Raw genomic sequence first — 16,039 nt, forward strand, 5'->3', positions numbered from 1 at the left:
GCTGGCATTGTAAGGAGACATGAAAGGTGTAGCATAAGTGGGAGATAGTAATATCGTCGGTGAAATACCACTACTTTCATCGTTTCTTTACTTACTCGATTGGGCGGAAAGCGTGCGTCGAAAACTTGCGTTCCGACTGTCACGGTTTTCTAGAGCCAAGCGCATAAGAGTGGTGTGAGCCATTGCGCCGATCGCCAACAATACTCTAGCGTGATCCGATTCGAGGAAACTGCTAGGCGGGGAGTTTGACTGGGGCGGTACATCTGTCAAATAATAACGCAGGTGTCCTAAGGCCAGCTCAGCGAGGACAGAAACCTCGCGTAGAGCAAAAGGGCAAATGCTGGCTTGATCCCGTTGTTCAGTGTGCACAGGGACTGCGAAAGCATGGCCTATCGATCCTTTTGGCTTGAAGAGTTTTCAGCAAGAGGTGTCAGAAAAGTTACCACAGGGATAACTGGCTTGTGGCAGCCAAGCGTTCATAGCGACGTTGCTTTTTGATCCTTCGATGTCGGCTCTTCCTATCATTGCGAAGCAGAATTCGCCAAGCGTTGGATTGTTCACCCACAAATAGGGAACGTGAGCTGGGTTTAGACCGTCGTGAGACAGGTTAGTTTTACCCTACTGATGAATCGTCGTTGCGATAGTAATCCTGCTCAGTACGAGAGGAACCGCAGGTTCGGACATTTGGTTCACGCACTCGGTCGAGCGGCCGGTGGTGCGAAGCTACCATCCGTGGGATATATGCCTGAACGCCTCTAAGACCGTATCCTTTCTAGACAAAGTAAGCAACGATATCTCTAAGAGTCTCGTGAGTCGAAAGGCTCAATACAATGTGATTTATTAGGTATTCGGCACACGCCGTTTATCGCACGAGCCATATTTAGCCGAATGGGGCGCTGGACAGGGGCGATATCCGTCCGTTATATCTGTCTTGCCTATAGCGGTCGATCATGGGTCACTAGTTCGATGTAGAGACTCGGAATCGTTTGTAAACGACTTAGGTACCTGGCGGGGTGTTGTACTCGGCAGAGCAGTTACCACGCTGCGATCCGTTGAGACTCAGCCCTTGGCTTGGGGATTCGTCATGTTGGCTTGACGTCACCCCACGCTATTAGAGCATAAGCCTTAAGCCGTCGCATTGCAGCATGCCACAATCAGTAGGCTTGACAGTCGAAAACTTGTACATGCTGTACATGTGACACTTCTTCGGTATCTACCTAGCTATTTTGTACAACGTGCGTGAGTCAGCACGTAAATCAAAACTTATTGACAAATTCCAATACTAGAAATATTTATTATTTCTTTCAATAACCATAATGTCAAGAGAATAGTTATAAATATTTTGTAAGTTTACGAAATATATGTTTTTAAGAGAAACTTTTCATAATTTTTTAATATAAATATATGATATAATTCATTAAATTCTAAATAGGGAGAATGTTTTTTGCTAAATTTCTTGGAAATGCGTACAAGTTGCTAATAAGCAAAGTACGTATAAGTTATCTATAATGCAAAATGCGTGCAAGTTGTCAATGTGTAAAATACGTGCAAGTTGTCAATTTGCATAATGCGTGCAAGTTGTCAATTTTCAGAATACGTGTAAGTTGTCAATGTGCAAAATACGTGCAAGTTGCTATTTTTATTTAATTTTTGTAATATACTCTAAATAATTAGTAACTTCCAACCTATAAATATTTCGATTCTTTTATAATAAAATATTCAGTATATTTATTTCCTTTTTGACAAAATATTCAGTATTTATATATAATTTCAAACTACATCTAGTAAACTTTTAAGGGACATTTGCGAGTAAGCCTAACCTAGAATCATGCATCGAAACAGGTTAAAAACATTTTCCGGCTTTTTGAAATCAGTAACTTACGGGTACATCAGACTACATCAAGTAAACTGTTAGGGGACATTTGCGAGTAAGCCTAACCTAGAATCATGCATCGAAAGAGGTTAAAAACATTTTCCGGCTTTTTGAAATCAGTAACTTACGGGTACATCAGACTACATCAAGTAAACTGTTAGGGGACATTTGCGAGTAAGCCTAACCTAGAATCATGCATCGAAACAGGTTAAAAACATTTCCGGCTTTTTGAAATCAGTAACTTACGGGTACATCAGACTACATCAAGTAAACTGTTAGGGGACATTTGCGAGTAAGCCTAACCTAGAATCATGCATCGAAACAGGTTAAAAACATTTTCCGGCTTTTTGAAATCAGTAACTTACGGGTACATCAGACTACATCAAGTAAACTGTTAGGGGACATTTGCGAGTAAGCCTAACCTAGAATCATGCATCGAAACAGGTTAAAAACATTTTCCGGCTTTTTGAAATCAGTAACTTACGGGTACATCAGACTACATCAAGTAAACTGTTAGGGGACATTTGCGAGTAAGCCTAACCTAGAATCATGCATCGAAACAGGTTAAAAACATTTTCCGGCTTTTTGAAATCAGTAACTTACGGGTACATCAGACTACATCATGTAAACTGTTAGGGGACATTTGCGAGTAAGCCTAACCTAGAATCATGCATCGAAACAGGTTAAAAACATTTTCCGGCTTTTTGAAATCAGTAACTTACGGGTACATCAGACTACATCAAGTAAACTGTTAGGGGACATTTGCGAGTAAGCCTAACCTAGAATCATGCATCGAAACAGGTCAAACTACTTTTGAAGAAAAATATTGTTTTGGGTTTTTAGGAATGACATATATTTATTCTATTATTTATTTACATGACATGGTTTAAATACAACATTTTTATTTCTTTAAGTTACATTTTTATTTAAAATAAAATTTCTTACATTTAGCTAATACAATTTAAATAAATTAATATCTGAAATCTTGCTTGCTTTCCAGTCGAGGATGCTTTTCACGAGATAGTAGTGTCGCTGTCATAACACCTTCGCGATTTTGCTCTAATACGCGTTTTGATACATTAGCCAGTAATTGAACATGTCTCTCAGTTCCCTGAATGTGGACCGGAATTTTAGGGTCACTCCATGGACACTCATTGCTTTGTAGATATTGTACTAGATGTTCATGAGGAATATTTAGCGTAAAGGCTGGTTCGGATATATTTGAATAATCATCCATATCTATCATATTAGTATAGTCGGTGCATTCGAAATTTATTTCGGGTGTTTTGTAATCTCTCAATTGCGTCAGGTCTTCCACATTATTACGGTAATATAAGATTTTTCTTATAGCTGAATCTATTTCCGTATTTCCTTTTTATTATCAAACAACATTGCTAATAAAATATTTTCTGAGTGAGCATAGTATGCGTTTTCTTTAGCAACATTGTTCACAATTTGTCTCAAATTCGAGTCTAAATATTGCGTCCAGCTAATAAATTTATAAAATAATATACTACCATACACCACAGAGTTGTAATATTTAATGTTAAAGTACATTGGAATATATACTTTCATTACGTAGTTTGCCAGAATTTTCAAATTTTTGGAAGGCTTATTAGTAGTTACATATAACCGAAGTAACCTACTAGCCTTCGTGAGCCAACGGGAATGTGCTATTGGCCCTGGTTTCATGTTAGCTAAGTCTGTCGATACTTCTCCAGAAGCAACTGCTTTAGCTATTTTTATTAAATAACTTGAGTCAGTTGTCGATTCAGCAGGACTTATATCAGCCAAATTTTCAAGTGGGATTGTTTCAAAGTCTTTTACCGGCTGGAAGTATATAGGAAAAAATAAATTATATTGAATTTGAACATAGGGTATTAAAAATAGTAAATATGTTATAACTCACCGGTATATTTTCGCATGTTTCAATTTGTTTGCTTAATATTCCAGTTTTTGTTCGTGGTCCAGTGGTCAATGATTTTTCCAAATAGTTAAATAAATGGCGAAGTGGAAGTTCGTTAAAGTGGAGAAGACACACAAACCAATGCAGTGGCCTGTTTAACTGAATTTCAAATCGACGTAAAATACCATTTTTTACGCCTGTATTTGCTGGTTCACCATCGCAACATATGCCTATCAAAGAATCGAGAGCTATTCCTTTATCGGCGAAAAACTCGTTCAATTTGATTACTTTACTTTCCGAATCTTCATTTTCCAATTTTGTGTAACCCAACAATTGGCCATTCGGTTCCTTTAAAATAACTAAATGCGCTTCTTTAATCATTCGTGGGTGAAACTTCTTATCGATTTTTTCCATGGTTATAGAATCATTTTTTCGGCCGTCGAATGAAAATGCTATTAATTCAGAAGAATCATATCGTTTGTGTAGAGCTTGCCTATTTTTCTGCCTCTCACGAACGCTTTTATTTTTATCCATAATGACAGGATTGCCCCAATCATCCGTTATGCCCAGGTCACGCAGGATTGCCGTCACCACGCCAGAACCAACTCTATCAGAAATTGCAAATCTGTCGCACATTAAGGCATAGCTTGGAGCCTTATATCTTCGACTATATGGACCACGTTTTATATGAGAGGTATTTTGTGAACTTTCCGAACTGCTTTTAGAATCAAAATCAACATCTGGAGTATATGTCTCACCTGGAGTAATATTGCTAGTTATTGTAGATTCTGATACTTCATCTTCAATTTTTATAATATATTCTGGTATCGTAGATTTCCTCTCATTATGTTGATCCATCATAAACGCTTGTAAATGTTCTGGGATCAGTCCACAGGAACACAGTAATCTTCGCAAATCACATTTGCATTTTCCAATATAAAATAATTCTTTCGTGGATTCTACAAACTCCTGAAATGATGCTTGGGTAGACTTGCTTTTATTTGTACTTTTATATTTATCAATCAATCGGTTCAATTTTCTAGCGATACTTCGTTTCTCCATAATTGGAATATCAATTTTTTCCCACGTCAGAATCAATTTCGTTACCACATTTGGAGTAAATGTTTTATATGAAAACATTTTATTTTGTTTTTTTTTTGATATTTCGGCCAAATAAAAATAATACCTGATAATTTCCATACTTGTCGGAAGATTTATTCCAGTAAATTCTTTTGCTTCCCCAAATGTAATTTGATCATGCGAGCGCATATGATTCAAATTACTGGCACTTGCGCCGGAATTTAAATAAGAATTCGCCATTGATACTTCACGTCTAACTGGAGAACTGAATGAAGATTTATGCCAATTTTTCACATTAATATATCCTTTTCGAAACTTCGAGAATTATTATAAAAAATACTAGCGCACTCTGATGGAAATAAATAACAACAAACTAAACCCGATTTAAAAACCCCCGTACAAACTATCAATCAAAATATAACTCACAATTTGAATTATTCACATGCCTAAATTAATATATTAACTTATTAAAAACAGTATTTTATTGAAAATTTCGCTGGCTAAAGAGTTGCGATATATGGTTTTGAAGTCAAAATTCATTTAAATAACACATATATTTCATATGAAAAGGTGCCCATATCGCTTAATTTTACTTCTATAATGATTCGGCCCACCCTAATATATATATATATATATATATATATATATATATATATATATATATATTAGAGATGGGCTAATCATATCCGAAGCCGGATCGACTCGGATTTGACTCCGCTTCATGATGGAGTTATATCCGCTTAACAACTCCACGACTCCGACAATTTTGAAACCGAAATACTCGACACAAATTTGTTCTATAGTACGTTGTGCGTTGTTTATGTATCTAAGAATTTGTCAAATCCCATTAATTATTTGAAATTCTTTTATAAACAATTCAAACTTGTTAACTTCCCGTAGGGTAAGTTATTGTAATGGGCCGAAAATCGGAATTGAAAATTTTTACATTTCTCGACGTTTTGAAGGTTTCTGAACGTTTTGGCATACCTCAGAAAAAATGGATGTGTTTGTGTGTGTGTATGTATGTATGGATACAAATTTCCAGTCACGTTCTAGGGCGCACGGATCAACCGATTTGAATGGTTCAAAAAACATTCGATTCCTATTGATAGGAAAAAGAGCTGATTAGTTTTTGGCAAAGGCAGGTCCAGCCGTTTCGGAGATACGGAGCAAAGAGTGCAGAAAATAGAAATCGAATTTTTGAGAGAACGGAGTATCCGATTTGAATGATCTAAAAAACATTTAATTAGTAATGATTGGGAGAAGTGTTTATTAGTTTTTGGCAAAGGCAGGCCCAGCCATTTTGAAGATACGGAGCTAAATATGTAAAAAATGACAGTTTTTGAGAGAACTAAGCGTCCGATTTAAATGATTCAAAGAACTTTCTGCTTGTCTTAACAAAATAATCGTTTTTGGAAAAAAAAATTTTGTCCCATTTTTTTTTTTTTTTTTAGTTTTTTTTTTGTTAGTTTTTTGTATATCGATATATTGAAAACATTCAGTAATCCTCGAACATTTCGTTACGGTACGGGAAGTTCCAGCAATTTGCCTTAAGGCACGATGCCACCCACCCCACTAGTTTGTTGATATTATTATAAAAAGTCACGATTTTAAGCATTTCAAAATTCTAAATTCAGTCCCTTCAATAATTTGCATTGAATGATATTCTTTTGTATTCATTCATGATATTGAATTAATTCAATTGTGCATCTATTTCAGCAATTTGGCTCATGGGTGAAGAATTAGTATTTTGCAAATAATTATTGATAACATTAGAATTATTAACTTCTCGTAGGGCAAGTTATAGTAATCGCAAAAAAATCGAAAATAAATTTTTTTATATATCTTTACGTTTCAGAGGTTTCTGAACATTTTGGCATACCTTAGAAAAAATGGATGTATGTGTGTGTGTATGTGTGTGTGTGTATGTATGTACGTGTGCGTATGTATGTGCGGATACAAATTTTCGTCGACGATTTCGGGAACACAGATCAACCGATTTGAATAATTCAAAAAGCATTCGATTCGTATTGATAAGGAAACGTGCTGATTAGTTTTTGGCGAAGGCAGGTCTAGCCGTTCCGAAGATACGGGGCAAAAAGTGCCGAAAATGGTAACTTAGTTTTTAAGAGAACGGAGCGTTCAATTTTAATAATTCAAAAAACATTTTACTTCTATTGACAAGATGAAGAATTGATCAAATTTTCATGAGGGCAGGTCTAGCGGTTTCGGAGATTTAACGAAAAAAGTAAAAAAAAATGCCATTTTGCGGTCAAAAATGATCATTAGACATATGCACATCAAATTATCAGATATTTTATAGAGATTTTAACATTTATAGAGATTTTTACATTTCTTTTAGTTCCGTACCGTTAGACAGCAACGCGGCGCTTACGCGCTTTATATTTTGTCTCTATGCAGTCAAAAAAAATTTTTTAGAATTTTTTTTTTTTTTAATTTTTTTTTTCAAGTAATTCTTTGTCCAATTTATAGTTTCTCAAAAATCTTATTTCTGCAAAGTAAAATTTTTTCAAAAATGCTGATCGTTTTTAATAAAATAATAATTTTTGGTACGGGAAGTTCCAGCAATTTGCCTTAAGGCACGATGCCCTAATTGCCTTAAGACAGAATTCCACTTACAGCTAGTTTTTTATTGTATTAGATGGATTTGAATCTCATGTACCAGCTTCTGAAGTTTTTAACGCAAAAATATTATCCGACGCATTGCCGGATAAATCGATATAGTGGGGTGTTTTCTTTTCAAATGTCTTATTAAATTTCCAGTATTTGAAGATAAAATGCTTAAAAAATCCACACAATAATTACATTTTGCTTTATTATCTTTTAAGGAAAAATGATTCCAGATAGTACTGGTTTTACGTCTCATTGCCATTTCTCTAATCATTTGCAATCACTGATTTTGTTATACACAGAATATACACATTAACACAAAAGTTTATTGTTCGATTGCTTGGTAACTTTCAAAATATTGAAAAAACTATTGCTATCGTCGAGAAGACTAAGATAGAACTGATGTCGAAGACGGAGTCCTACTAAAAATTAGCTGATAATTTTTTGCTATAAAAAGTACACTAGGCATCAGACGACAAGAAAATTTATGAATAAATATCAATAAAATATTTTTTCTAAAAAATTCACAAATAAATGACGGGTTGTAAAATTTTTTGGTCGACCAGATGATCGACTCAATGACTCGTACTTTTAGCAGTGTTGACCAAAGAAAAAACTCAAAACTTGAGAATCAAATTCAATTTAATTATTTCCTTTTGATGAGAAAATTGATTTTTTGGATTAATTTTATATAAAAAATATGTAGTAAACTTTGTAATAAAAGCAAAACATAATACTTCTGCTTTCTAAATTTTTCTTCTACTATTTCTATTCGAGAATTAATATTATATCAGGTAGTTCGATCAGCATATTATTACTTTTATACAATTATATAATTCTGTAAAAGTAATAATATAATACTAAATATTTTATGCTGCTTAAATACTATCGACATCACAGGCTATGGAAAAACCAGATTAAAGGTATTTCGTTTCGTGTACTTTTCGGTATGTATTGTCGTAGTTAGAAATATGACCACTTACTATTCAATAAATTATACATTTGAGCTATTCACACTTGAACACAATTTCATTGTTCTGTATTTTTGAATTAATATTTTTGTATTTTCTGGAAAACACACAATGGTATTATTTTATACCTAAAAGGTCATAAAACTGCCTGTCAAAAGCTGTGAGGATAGAAAGCGACTGCATCCTTCCCAAAGCAAAAACGCCAACAACAGTAAATGTCTGCACAAGTTAAAAGATTGAATACCAGTTTAGGAAAGTCGGATATGACAAATCCTGTGAAACAACTCCACTCGGATTCACTCCGAAAGAGGAGTTGTATCGGAGTGATAACTCCGGAGTGAGTTACCCATCTCTAATATATATATATATATATATATATATATATATATATATATATTATTTTATTTTATTGAAGTACTGATCCGAACAGTACGGCTGCTCGAGGTAAACTGAATTGAGTCGTAAATTATAGTACAGTATAGGATATAAAAAATGTAGAAGTGTAAATATTACGCGGCTTGATATGAGTTGATTCGAATCTGAGTATTATAAGTATATATATAAGTAAAATCTGTTTCGAATCAAGTCGTTAAAGGCTTGATTCGAATGATTCGAATCACTTGATTCGACTTGGCACATCACTAATATATATATATATATATATATATATATATATATATATATATATATACTAGCAAACCCGACGAACTCCGTTTCGCCACCAGATGGTTTCGTGAGAAAGATGAAGAAATTTTTTGTTTGTTTTATATTTGAAAAGGAAAAATTTGATTTTATTGTACAACAGTAACGAATTTATTTTGATTACAAAAATGAGTTAAAGTTCTCTAAGTAAAAGAAAGTGAATCTGCAAATTATATGTTTTATTGAAGAGCCTTTTGGTAAACAACATTTTTTGTTTTTTGGCCTAACACAAACAAAGCGGATGGTTTCCCAACTCGTGAACAGGCAACGTACAACTGGCCATGCGAAAAACAATGATTTTCTAAATTTAAACACTAAGCGATTGACCTTGCGACTTGTTAATTGACATTGCAAACGCAAGGCGAACTGGAAATTGTAATCGTTTGAAGTCAAACGGAAGACCAGTCGGAATCATTGGTATTCGAGGAATATATACATTTTCAGCTGCGTACTTTCCGTTAATAATGGTTGTCTCAATCAAATTCGGCATAAGTCTTCTTACTGAAAGTCGAGTACCGTTGCAAAGTTGCGGTGGATTCAAATTACGCAATGTCATTATAACAGTGCCAACTTTGAGTTGCAAGTTATGTGGTGGAAATCCTGGTAACTCCAGAGAGTTCAAAAACTCCGTAGGATAATTTACTACTTCATCGGGATTTGTTATGGAATCAATGGATTTGTATGTCACCAAATCGCCAGCAATTTTTGACTGAATGACGAAATTCAATGCGTGCACATCATTATTTTTTGCGGCAAGAATTGCTCGTTGACTTAACCAAGCATAATTCTGATAATTTTCGCTAATGTTTGGGAAAACATTTTCAATAAGTTCTAATTGAGAGTCTACAAATCGGCAAAAGTCATTGGTAAGAGTAATTAATCCAGATGTCGCATCAACTGGGACTTTCCCATTTCCAACAGCTAACAATTGTTTGGAAAATTGTGCAGCACTTTGATCATTTTGAAGTTGAACTCTCATATTAGTGGTTAGCGATAATGTTTTTACGTTATTCCATAACAGTGATGCTTTCAGGCAAGCATTCAATTCATCTGTAGGCGTTCCACGGGGAATTACTGGCAACGTCTGCCTGAAATCGCCTGCCAACAATATCATCAAGCCGCCAAAGATGTTGTTATTTCGCCGAAGATCTTTTAGTGTAAAGTTAAGTGCTTCAAGTGATTTCTTGTGCGCCATTGTGCACTCATCCCAAACAATGAGCTTGCATTGCGTCAACAATTTTCCCATTGCACTGGATCGGGAAATATTGCATGTTGGAGTATCAATTGTGTTTAAATTGAGTGGCAACTTAAGTGCAGAATGTGCAGTACGACCTCCATCTAGAAGAGTCGCTGTAATTCCCGATGATGCTAACGCTAAACCTATGTCACATCTTGATCGAATAGTGGCCAAAATCAATGAAATGACAAATGTTTTCCCTGTTCCTCCAGGTGCGTCCAGGAAGAATAGACCACCAGTATTATTGGCCACCGCTTGCATTAATGTTTCGTATACTTGTTTTTGCTGTTCATTCAGCAACGGCACATTAATTCGAACGAATTCTTGCAATGTATCAACATTGTATTGCAGCTCTCGATTTAATTCTTGGTTGAATGCATCGTGCATCGATCGATTTGGCGCAATCATTCCTACTTCAATTAGTAGCTTGTTTGCAATAGTCAAGCATTGATCCTCAATCAGAATCAATCCTTCATTGTAGATTTCATCGGTTATTTGGATATCAGGATTGTTAGTTTGAATGCGCAAGCGATGCAAGATATCTTCACATATGTCGTCTTTGTATTTGTTCCATAATTGTATTGGTTGTGAAGGAAAGCATGTGGTGATGATAATTGCGAACAGCGTTCGTATTTGGTACGCATTTGATGAAACAACTGAATCCGCAAGTGTTAGATCCCAATGAGAATCGTTCTCCAGCAAACCCAATAGTTGACATGCTTCTCGATATGTTTGACATCGGTGGCCATTCACAGTTTTCAAATGCACAAATGATTTTGGTCCACGCACATTTACCAACAGAAGTCGCAAATAAAAACATTCATCACTTCTAGGATGAACAGTATATATGCGACCAAGTGCATCCGTGGAAAACACATGTGGCCAATCTGGAATTGGGGTTCCTTGTTTGCGGCGTTGGAAATTCTTTGTTGATTGATTCCAAGTGTAATACTTAGGCATATCAACGTACATCAGCGTCGCTGCGAATGGATCTGCTTCACACATAGCAAAGAAGCTAGTCAATGTTGTCGATGGTGGTCTCTCAGCTCGCTGTGCCGCATTAGCCTCAGTGAAGTAAACTCTTTGGCCGTTTTCCAAATGCACTGCTAAATGCATAACTGTGGGATATCTTTCATGAATTTGAAATGACAATAATCGCCACAGTGCTTCATTACTACTGACGTATCTGCCAATTTGGAAGCTGCTAATTTCGTCATTCGCATTTTCCGACGCAATACCAAACACAGTCATGTCGGTGCCTTTTGTGACGTACTTGCACAAATATTTGATTGATTTGGCCGAATGACAACTTTCAACGTTTGCATGTGTTCTGAAAATTCGAGATAGCAGCGGGCAATATGGTACAATAAATTCATTTCCGATCTCAATCTCTTGATTTTGAACTTTAACTTTGATAGTTCGACCATTTTCTTCTTTTGAACGCCGACGATAAACTGGATATCCATCGTTCCCTGTGAATGTATCAGCAACTAACGGTCGCGGATATCGTTTTGTGCACTTTCCATTAGCCATGCAAGGCGATAATGGATTTAATGCACCGCACGGTCCATGCACCATCTGTGTCGTCACAATATCGTGTAGATGGGGATCAGTGACTGGATCAGGAATTTCAGCTGATATGATGTCATCCACTTCATTTGAATGTAATTTATTCAGCAACCAAATTAGGATATGAGCATGCGGTAGTCCACGCTTCTGCCATTCCACCGAGTACATATAACAACGTGTGTCACCAAAAACTCGATACTTTGTAAGCACATCCATCATAACCTTGAGTTTTTGCTGAAATACTCTGGCTATTATGTCATGGCGATCTTGCGGTTTTTGGCCTATTTCCAACTCACGTTCAATTTCCGTCCACTTCGGATTGCAAGTGAACGTAATAAATAAATCCGGAGTTCCATAATGTCGCACGTACGTCATAGCGTCTTGAGCGTATTCGTGCATGTGGCGTGGACTTCCGGTATAAGATGATGGGAGAATCGTGAGACGTCCAATATTCTGAACATCACCATCTGAATGAATAGCATCTCGCAAGTGTATATAGTCCTCAGATCGTAGCTTTGCCTGATTGAATCGAATGAACGCTAAACGTTCGGTCTCGACTTTGACATACATGTCGACAGCGAATTGCTGGAATAGCCGACGGCACTTCAGAATGACATTCTCCTCATGTGAACGAATCATCATACGATATGCATAGTATTTCATAGCGCTTAGATTTTTATTCGTTGATAAGCCTGAAAATGCAAAATGGAATGAATTGTTAATGGAAACAAATAATAGCAATAATAAAAATAATTAGTGTGTTAATATTGCACCTGTAATTGGATCGACCATCTTCAACGTGATGTCGTAACCGTCTTGCCCTTGCCAATAAATGATTGGATATTGTAACGCGTCGTACAAACGATGTGTCTCGTTTACGCGATGCATGATATTGCTTCTTCGCTGAACGACAATGTCTCGCGATTTAGTTGGATCGCCAACAATAATTGCAGCAACATCATTAACGGTGGGTGCATTGAATCTTCGCACATGTTCACCTCTTGGGGTACAATCCGCTCTTATGATAAATTTGTGCGTATCTGATGGCATTCGTTCCAATGCTGTTTTGAACATGTTAACCACAGCATTATTAGCGTGAAAAAATGATTGCAACTGTTCAATAACTCGTCTCTTTAACTCTTCCTGCATATTGCACCGCACATTCAGCTGATCCACCATCGACGAAATTAAATATATTTGCAGAAATTGGTGCTGTTCATTTGGTGTTGGCACCATTGAACCATGCAAATGGTATATTTGTCCTTGTATCTGTAATTGCAAACAATCATTAGTTGAAGAATACGGTGTAACTTCTGATCGTGTGATGGTGTAGTGTGTGGTGTGCAATTCATTGTGTTGGTGTGAGTAATTGGTTATGTGCGTTGTATCTTTTACCTTGCAAGTCGGCATGAAGCCGCCTTCTTGAATGATATTAGCTCCAAAGGAAGTCATGCGAAAGCAGTTATTGTATTGAAGGATGTGTTGAAGAAAATGGCTGGAATCGGGGTCACTTCCATCAAACAATGATTTCAGTGGCACTGGTGGTGCAAGTAATGGATCCAGTTTTACTTTTCCACTTGCGCAGCACAATCCAGCCGTTTCTCTTTTGAACTTTAACGCATTGCAATATCGGCATATAGTCGTCATTGGTCCAATATCGAAATTTTTATCATCACTGTAGTTTGCAGTGGGATCATACTGGAATGCCAAGCGATTGTATGATGTCAATGATCTACGTGTACTGATGCGTTGTCTTAACCGGGCATTTTGTCTTATTATATTTTGTCTGCCTTCGCTTAAGTTTAGTAAATACACTTGCTGCTGGCTTGCATGTCTTGTGCGGCGACCGATGTCGTCCTATAGGCATTTCAGACTATGGACAGAGTGGTGAATTTAAACTCAAATGCGCTATCCACATAATTTACAGAGTTTAACTTACCACCTTAAAGACAAACGCCTGCTTTAAAGACAAAAATTTGCACAAAACACGTGATATACGGAAAAGAATAACTTATTTAACTTTTTTGCACAATTTCACTGTAAACACAATGCCGGTTTGTCACCTGAATTTAATTGAACGGTGAACATTGAGATGTCAAACAATATATCTACCGGCGCCATCTACCGACTGCGGTTTGGTTTGTAGTACATGCTAAGTTTTAGAGATGACGCCGCATGTAAAAAAAGAAAATATGTTTTCCGCTTTTCTGTTGAATTTTTTTTTTAAATTTTCTTAGCTATAAACCTTGCGGAGCCCGAGACCTTTCCAACGAATGTAAAATTGTCGAAATCGGTTCGCGCGTTCTGGAGTTATTTCGTCAGGAAGGAAAACCCGACTTATTTTTATATATATAGAAGATATATATATATATATATATATATATATATATATATATATATATATATTCATGTATTTGAATGTATATGTGTATTTTTGACCTAGTAATACTAATCGATACTTACAATATACTAAAAAGGGCTGCAGCAAGTAAATTATTATAGAATTGTTTCTTAAACAACATGTGTAATCTTCATATGGTACAATGTTAGCATGCCTTAAATGAATTAGTTTATTCAAATGCGGCTCTATATTTATTAGCAATTGGTTCATGTAATTAAGTGAAGCTTCCTTAAGATTTTGAGCATTACAATATCTGAAATATAAAGAATTGTAATTTTAATAAATTTTAAATGTATTCAGGTATTCATAAATCACCTCGAAGTTTGCTAAATAATCCATTTCTATACCTTTTTTCAACAGCCGGGGTACAATCTACTATGTATTCTGTTAATAGTAAAGGATCTCCAGTGCACAAATCCAGAGCAATGTAAGTAGTAATATTTAGTTCAGAATGATCTTGAAAATAAATACAATATTATGTATTATTGAGCATAAAGTATTATACATTGTAATGTGAATTGTACGCTAAATTATTATATAATTTATATTCAATAAGCCTGAGAATCAGAGAAAAATAGTCAGAGATCTTTTTTTAAATTTTGGAATCGATTTTTTAAATTTTGATTTTCTATATTTTGAAGTTGAGTAAACTTTTTGTTGAGTTTTTATTAAGGGTTATCCTCTTCTTATTGGCCCAATACCAATTTTTTTGGCACGAAAAACCTCAATTTTGGTTCGCAATGATCGAGGCACATTTTAATCGCTCACGGATAAAAGTGGAAAAAGTTCAATATGTATTTATATTACAATATTTAGATGATAAATTAGCTCGCAAACCCTATAACTAAATTAAAGATAGAGATCATATGATGATTATCACTGTCATAAGATCAATACATTCGAAGATTGCTACAGAAAGAGGAATTAGGAAAAAACCATCGCAGTTTTTACGACACCTTACATCATTAGCCGCTCCACTGCTAGACGACAACATTTGAAGAACCTCGTGAATACAAAGATTACCTACTCACACACAACAAATACTAAAGTCACATCCGACCGAAAATTGAAAACATAGCCATAACAGTCAACAACTGCGAAGTCTCGATAGCGCCAACAGTAGCCCCTCCACAAGTCTTACCGACGGTATAACGTCTCAAGTACTAAAACCGATAAACGATCTAACGAAAATGGTAGCTGATCTGAAAAGTGGAAGTTCGAGATGTCGAAAAAATTCTCGTTTTAGAAAGTATCCGTGTACAAGAATTCTATCACGCCAAAAAAAACAGTAGCAGATAGAGTTTCGACATATGTCAAACACTTTCACGCTACGCTCGGATAAACCAACCAAAGTACAATTTTTATAGACACCCGTATCTGATCTGTGTATATATCCACGTAAGTTGGTGCAACGCAAAGTGTCGTACTGCATCAATATACAAATAGTGAATGGAAAACTCTCGCTTATTTTTTCAATAAGAAACAGAAAAACAAAGGGCGTTGTCAACGTACTACCGCGATCTCTCACCAGGGTATAAAGCATTTTAATAGAATCACAAACCACATACGTACGACATTTTTCAGCAGAATGCGTTTTTCTTAAAATTGCGTTTCTCTTTTCCCGGCATCCTTCCCCTCATTATTAGTATATTTGCCATATCTTTGGCTT

At 35.7% G+C, this 16,039-nt stretch overlaps 1 protein-coding gene across 1 annotated transcript in view; it reads right to left on the reverse strand.

The window, feature by feature from the left end:
• The window catches only part of LOC113384923 (eIF-2-alpha kinase GCN2), a 635,046-nt gene that overhangs the window by 527,290 nt on the left and 91,717 nt on the right, over nucleotides 1-16,039 (reverse strand). The window contains exons 7-8 of the mRNA XM_026622699.1: nucleotides 14,718-14,826; nucleotides 14,433-14,623 (exon numbers count right to left, since the gene is read on the reverse strand). Coding sequence (XP_026478484.1) covers nucleotides 14,433-14,623; nucleotides 14,718-14,826 — 300 coding nt within the window. The remainder of the gene's footprint in view (nucleotides 1-14,432; nucleotides 14,624-14,717; nucleotides 14,827-16,039) is intronic.

The sequence above is a fragment of the Ctenocephalides felis genome, unplaced genomic scaffold (assembly GCF_003426905.1).
Source record: "Ctenocephalides felis isolate EL2017-DRISC unplaced genomic scaffold, ASM342690v1 CF-g0.4_SCAFFOLD_03571, whole genome shotgun sequence".
Classification (NCBI taxonomy): Eukaryota; Metazoa; Arthropoda; class Insecta; order Siphonaptera; family Pulicidae; genus Ctenocephalides; species Ctenocephalides felis.